The 6,643-nt window shown below is 52.2% G+C and overlaps 1 protein-coding gene across 5 annotated transcripts in view; it reads right to left on the minus strand.

Moving 5' to 3' along the window:
* ABLIM3 (actin binding LIM protein family member 3) overlaps positions 1-3,575 on the minus strand; it is a 110,668-nt gene extending 107,093 nt beyond the window's left edge. For all 5 annotated transcript variants that reach the window (XM_047858206.1, XM_047858180.1, XM_047858170.1 and 2 more), the window contains exons 1-2: positions 3,435-3,575; positions 2,979-3,078 (exon numbers count right to left, since the gene is read on the minus strand). In XM_047858206.1, coding sequence (XP_047714162.1) covers positions 2,979-2,991 — 13 coding nt within the window. In that variant the 5' untranslated portion in view covers positions 2,992-3,078; positions 3,435-3,575. The remainder of the gene's footprint in view (positions 1-2,978; positions 3,079-3,434) is intronic.
* Positions 3,576-6,643: the final 3,068 nt, after the last annotated feature.

The following is a 6,643-nucleotide window of genomic DNA, read 5'->3' on the forward strand; positions in this document are numbered from 1 at the left end:
GACATCTGAGAGGCTGAGTGACCCGCCTGCTAATGACACAGAGCCCACAGTGACAACGGCCACAATGACCACCGTGGTGACAAGGACAGCGCCGTCACTGACATGAGGCCAGCTACGGCCCCGGCACCACCCTCTGCATTTTACACGCCGTGTTAATATTCATCTCCATTCCACGCAAGGTGGGTCCCATCATCCCCAGTTTGCGGCGACAACCATGCTGAAGACCGCGCGGCTGAGAAGTGGAAGAGGAGGACCAGAACCCCGGGACCAGCGGATCCCAGAGCCCGAGCTCTGTCAGCTCTCACATGCTCTCCCAAGACCTCCGCCCCACACTCCTCCTGCTCAGATAACAACTTCATAATAATCTCATGCTTTGCCCCACTTCAACCGTGACATCTGAACCACTGAGCAGGCATGATGCACCCTGTCAAAACGCAATGCGTCCAAATACCTTTCATAAGCCAACAACTAACTGCACAGCTTGAAGAGTTAGTGAACATCAGCTACGAGGCGTCACCGGTAAAACCGGAGTAAACACACCCATCTCACGGGCTGGGGGTGAGAGCTTCAGAGACCATGCAGGTGAGAGGCTTAGCACACCGACTGGTGGAGAGTGAGGACCCAGTACGTGGAAGTGAAAGAAAAACTGAGTAAGACTTTCTCTTAGGTTCAATTTCAGGCACGAGGATTACGTAAGAATTTCACATCCCAAAGGGGAGAGCAGTTGTGCTTAGATCGGGCCACCTCAACGACCGTCCGCCAACGCCCCGTCCCTATAACCTGGTGACCCTGTCACTCCTTCACTTCCGTGAGGTCTGACGTCTGTTCTCTCCATTTGTGGCCTCTCAGCCTTGCGAGGAGCCTCGGTGGTGATGGACCCCGGCCCCCGAGCCCTGAGATGAGTGGCCACAGTGTTCCCCCAGGTAGCCCTTAGAGAAACACTTCTTCTTATGGGGAGGGACCTTGGGGATCCCCACGGCTCCCCACGTCACTGTACTCTGTTTATTTTCCACTACGCCTGGAAGATGAACGCACTCTCCCTACTTAGAGAGGCTGGAATAGCATTTTTGTGAGTTTTCGTCTTCTGCAGTATTCAACTCTATTGGTTGTTATTTCGTTTTTTTTTTTTTAATTTTTTTTTTTCAACGTTTATTTATTTTTGGGACAGAGAGAGACAGAGCATGAACGGGGGAGGGGCAGAGAGAGAGGGAGACACAGAATCAGAAACAGGCTCCAGGCTCTGAGCCATCAGCCCAGAGCCCGACGCGGGGCTCAAACTCACGGACCGCGAGATCGTGACCTGAGCTGAAGTCGGACGCTTAACCGACTGCGCCACCCAGGCGCCCCCGTTTTTTTTTTTTTTTTTTTTTTAAAGTAAAACCTGTTTCCTTCTTTTAGGAACATTCGGTGTTGCTACTGGGACAAGAGACAAGGGCAGGGCCAGCTGCTTGTGAACTTATTTCTCAGTTTCTTGGAAAATAGATGAGCCATCTTTCTCTTCCATCATTTAGTGAGAAAGGACTCCCATAAATCCGTTTCCCCCCCTAGAGACAGTGACAAGTGACAGGCCGTTCACATCTTGGCTGAAAGGACGCAGATGCAAACGTGTGGCCCACTCAGGTGAGCAGGTCTACAGAATTTTGCTCTTTTCCTGAGCCCGGGGTAAAGCCAAAAAGCACCAGTCCAGACTGTGAAAATCAAGAGGCAAAATTCTTTGGCTGGAAGAGGCAGAGGGAGTTCAGCCACACTCGCTTGCTTAGCAGAGCTATGTAATACACAAAGAAAGACAGCAGAGAGATGAGTCATACAAATAGATAGTAAATAAATATATTTCATTTCCATCTCACTGGCTGTTGCTTTGTTTTCCTCCCCTCCACGCCACCAGCCCTGAAATGGAGGGAGGGTGGGGAAATCGTGCGTTTGGTCTGGACACAGCCTCCGAAGGTACTGATTTTTCTAGCCTTGCTGTTCAGCTCTAGCGTCTTCAGAGGAAACTTACAGATTTGGATTCAACCCTTCTCGTTTTACTGAGCAATCTGGGATCCAGAGAGGAGACAGCCGGGAAAGTCAGAGACCAGGGAACTGAATGCTGCTAGGGGTCTTCTGATTCAACAATCCCACCTACCACTGGAAGGACAAGCTAAGCTGATGAGGAGGCAGGAGGGAGAGGATTTGAACCCCGACCTCCTCTCCAGGGTGGTGGTCATCTGGGTGCCCACGGTCAAAGGGACTATACTCAGAGAAACCGACTGGGCCTCCTTGCATTTCTGCCTGCGTGTCTCAGCAGCCGAGGCCCAGCCCAGCAGCAAAATGTCTGGTCCTGTCTCTGCAAAGCAGTCCTTGCCTCTCTAGCATGTTAGAGACCTCGGCTGAAGGGCTCGTCCCTTTCCTCTCTTCTCAGGATGGCCACACAGCTTGTAGGTGTGTGGAGCCATCAGCCCCCGGCCCGTGGGGCTGCAGGCTCAGAAGCAGGATATTTCACAATCTCTAGACCCAGAGGTGGCTTCCTGATGATTTGTTTATCAAACTGCTCGCTCCCAGCCCACTGCCTGCCCACATCCACCCAGCACCAGCCCCAGCGCCAGCCTCCCTGCTCCTCCCAGCTTCAGGACAAGCCAGGTCCTCCGTGGCTTTCCAGCTGTGTGCAGGGAGGTCTCCTCAGAAGCCCCACAGTCAGACAATGGCCACGTTCGTTAGTGCTTCCTAGGCCTTCCCAGGCATTGCTAGAAGGAGAGAGGCAGCCTTCCCCGCAGAGGCAAGTGTTGCTGCCAGTAAAACATTAGCAAAATGACCATGAAAAGCCAGATCCAGATCCCTCTTCCCGGGGGGAGCACAGGAAGGACCACGAAGGAGTCTGGGGGCCATGTGTCCACCACGATGGCAGGCTTCCTTCCTCCTTCCAGGCAGCCCCAGCGCAGGCTCCTGCACCTCCCGCCCCCACCCTGTTCCCATGGCAAAGGAGAGGAGGACCCACTTACTGCTCGTGTTCATGGTGATGCCTTTGCACTGGGTCTTTCATTCAATACGGAGGACCCGGTTGCTTTTTAAATCTTGCGATCTTCCGACCTCACTCATCACCTGGGGGGTGAAAAGGCAGTCCAGTGCCCGCTCTGTATCCTCAGGTGCTCTCTCTCCCTCTGCGGTCCGACCCTCGCGGACTGGGCTGCAGCCACTGGCCTTGAAGGCTAGTGGGCTAACGGGCGCAGGTGAGAGCAGGGAGGAGGAGGCGGCGGGAGGGCACGCGCGCCGCGTCCTGCGGCCCCTCGGACCCCAGTGCCGGGCTGAGCGGGGCTGCCAGCGCCGGCCCGCGCGCACCCCCGACTACTCCGTCCCCGCGGCTCCGGAGCCCAAAGGGGGTGTGGACCACGGGGAGGCAGGGCGGGGGCAGCGCGTCCCCGCCCGGCCTCGGGAGCAGCCACCGCCCCGGGACCCACCTCTCGGCCAGCGTCGGGAGCCAGAGGCCCCTGCCTGGGCCCCTGCGACCGGCTCATGAATCCTGGTCCTCGTCTGGAGTCTCGAATTCCAAGGCGAGCAAAGCGAAATAGGAGAGCTCGACATCCATGATGCGGGCTCGCGGGGTGGCAGCGCGGGGGGCGCGGCCGCTCGCTGCCGCCACCTGCTGGACGCGCCGGCGCGTGGCCAGGCCCCGCCCCGCCGGGCTTCTCGCTGGGTCTTGGGGTGTGATGGGGGGGGGGGGGGGGATGCAGGAGACCCTTGTACCCTGGGGCCAGCCGAGGGGTGCTTGAGCGCTTCTTTCCCCTCCCTCAGTGCCGGGGTCTATGCGGAGACAGTGTTAGGGAAATAAAGCAGTCACTGGGAGGGGCTGTGAAGAAAGGATGGGTTTCGCAGGAAGACAGTTTTCACTTCCAACTCTGCTTCTTAAATTTTTTAAAAATGTTTATTCAGTTTTAAGAGACAGAGAGCGATCAGGGGAGGGGCAGAGAGAGAGGGAGACATAGAATCCGAAGCAGGCTCCAGCCTCTGAGCTGGTCAGCACAGAGCCAGCCGTGGGGCTCGAACCCACGAACGGTGAGCTCATCATGACCTGAGCTGAAGTGGGTCGCTTAACCGACTGAACCACCCAGGCGTCTCCTAACTCCACTCCTAACCTGCTCCGTGGACTCTGGTCTTGAGCAGGTCACTGCTGTTTCTGCCTCATTTTCCTCACGTGTGTAAGGTGGCGGTTGGACCGGGTGGGTGGACATGACGGGTTCCACCAGCCTCCTCACATGTGTCCCTCCCTCCCCCTTTATGAGATTCATTTGGGACAATTGTTTATCATCTCCCTTCCCCACTAGAATCTTAACTCGTTGAGAGTATGGCTCTCGTCAGGTGGGTTCACCACAGGGCCCCCCATCCCCAGAACGTTGCCTGGCACATAGGAGGTCTCAGTAAACATTTGTTGACAGAATGCCCCAGGTCTTTTCTGGATCTACTATTGTACAGCCCTCAGAGCAGAAGGTCTGGGAATCGCCACCCTGAGGTCGTTCCCCATCTGTGGCAAAGGCAGGTATGTGGCCTCCCGGCTCAACCTCACTGGTTCCCCCAGTTTTTGTATGGCCAACTGACTCTTGCCCAAAGTATTATTATTATTATCTTTGTAATTAGTTCTTGCGGGTGTGGATTACAGAAACCTATATTCTGATTTTTTGGTCGTGAGCAATGCCGTGGGGTGGGGTTCCTCACAGTCCCCTGACTACTTCTGTCACCTTCTGAACTTAATTCATGGTCACAGAAGCATGACTTTTGAGTACAGAAAAACAAGATTGGGAGACTCCCTGATCCCTTTCTATAGAAGGACTCTGGTTTGAGCATGTGTAGAATCAAAACGTGGGGAACACTCACACCCCAGGCTTATGGACGTGCAAACAGTCGGTCACCGAGGCTGAGCCACCTGCCCTCGGACACGCAGCATCTCACGGCGGAATTGGACCAGTTCCCCTCGCTCCTGGCTTGGTTCCGTGTGAGAGTGAATCAGTACACAGGAGTCCGGGATGTCAGGGCAACGGTAGGTGACCACCCGCTCAAAACTAGGGAAAGAGTATCTTGCAGATAAATACAACATTTCCTGCCTTATACAGGACTAAAAAAATTGATATGGCTCACGATCCCAAGACACCACAGTCCTTAAGGAATCATCAGATAAATCAAAGGGTCAGCAGTTTTTGAAACACATTTTGGTAGCTTGTTAGGGTTTTTTTCCAACGGGCAGAGAATAACCTTAACTTCCTCACAGCAGGCGTCAAAGTTCTGTTTACGTCAGACCAACTGAGATGGTCGCAAAATGCAGATTCCCAGTTTCCTGGTTTTCTTGCTCTGCATTTGAAATGAGTATCCCAGGTGGTTCATAAACCACCTTTGCTACTGAAAAAGCCAGGGGCCTGGAACAGCTTTGAACACATAGAAAGTGATCACTAAATACACGATTCCAAAAGATCTCTTTAAATTTGCATGTACTTTCTCTTTAAATTTTCAGATTAGAATTCCTTATTCAATTCCTAAGTTTCATGTAACTTGCTAGGTTCTAATGCTTGGAAAAGTTTTGTCCCTCCACCCCCCCCCCCCCACCCCCGCCCCGGGAACAGGGTCAGGTAAGTTAAATAGGTAAAATTAAAATTTTTCTTTTTTTAACATTTATTTATCTTTTTGAGACAGAGAGACACAGAGCATGAACAGGGGAGGAGCAGAGAGAGAGGGAGACACAGAATGTGAAACAGGCTCCGGGCTCTGAGCTGTCAGCACAGAGCCCGACACGGGACTCGAACTCACGGACCGTGAGATCATGACCTGAGCCGAAGTCGGACGCTTAACCGACCAAGCCACCCAGGCGCCCCTAAATAGGTAAAATTAATAGGACTGTTCAATAAACATATTTAGTTATCACCCAAAGCCTCAATGTTCAGAAATTGTCAGATAACAGGATATCGTCAAATAAAACCATAGCATTCATTCATTAATTCATTCACTCAGTACACATCTATTGAGTGTCTACTTTGTGCTAGGCCCCGTGCTGGCTGCTGGGGATACAATAGGACAGACAAGGACCTGCTCTCCTGGAGCATAACGCCTACTTGGAAGAGGGGTGGTAGAGAATAATTAAGTTAGCAACGTATGAATTAGGCAAATCCAATGGTGGCTCGGTTAAGAGTCTGGGAGCCATTTCCAGACTGGCTGATTTTCAGTCCTACCTCCGTCATTTAGTATCTGTGTGACTTTGGGTGAGATACTCTATGAGCCTCAAATTCTTCATCTGTAGAATGGACATTAATATGGTTTCCACCTCATGGATTATTATGTGTATTAAAATACTCAGTGTAATGCTTAGCAAATGAACACGACGTGTGCTGAGTTTTAGTATATCCCTCACTTATACCTGCCCTCAGAGACATTCTTGTCATTTTCTACTTATGCAAACCTGTTGGGCTTTTCCATAGAGTGATGGCCATGAAAACATGTCTCAGAATTTTCCAACTACAGGGAGCTTGACTGATTGGTTCTTCTTGTCTAGGGTTCTTTTTCATAATATATGCTGATGAATCCAGCTCTTTGGAGAGAACTTTGGTCCACTCTACCAGCCCCAAATTGCTGTTGGGAAAACAATCTTATTTTTCCTGCATCATTATAAAGATAGGAAGAAAAGAGT

Source organism: Prionailurus viverrinus, chromosome A1 (genome assembly GCF_022837055.1).
Source record: "Prionailurus viverrinus isolate Anna chromosome A1, UM_Priviv_1.0, whole genome shotgun sequence".
NCBI lineage: Eukaryota > Metazoa > Chordata > Mammalia > Carnivora > Felidae > Prionailurus > Prionailurus viverrinus.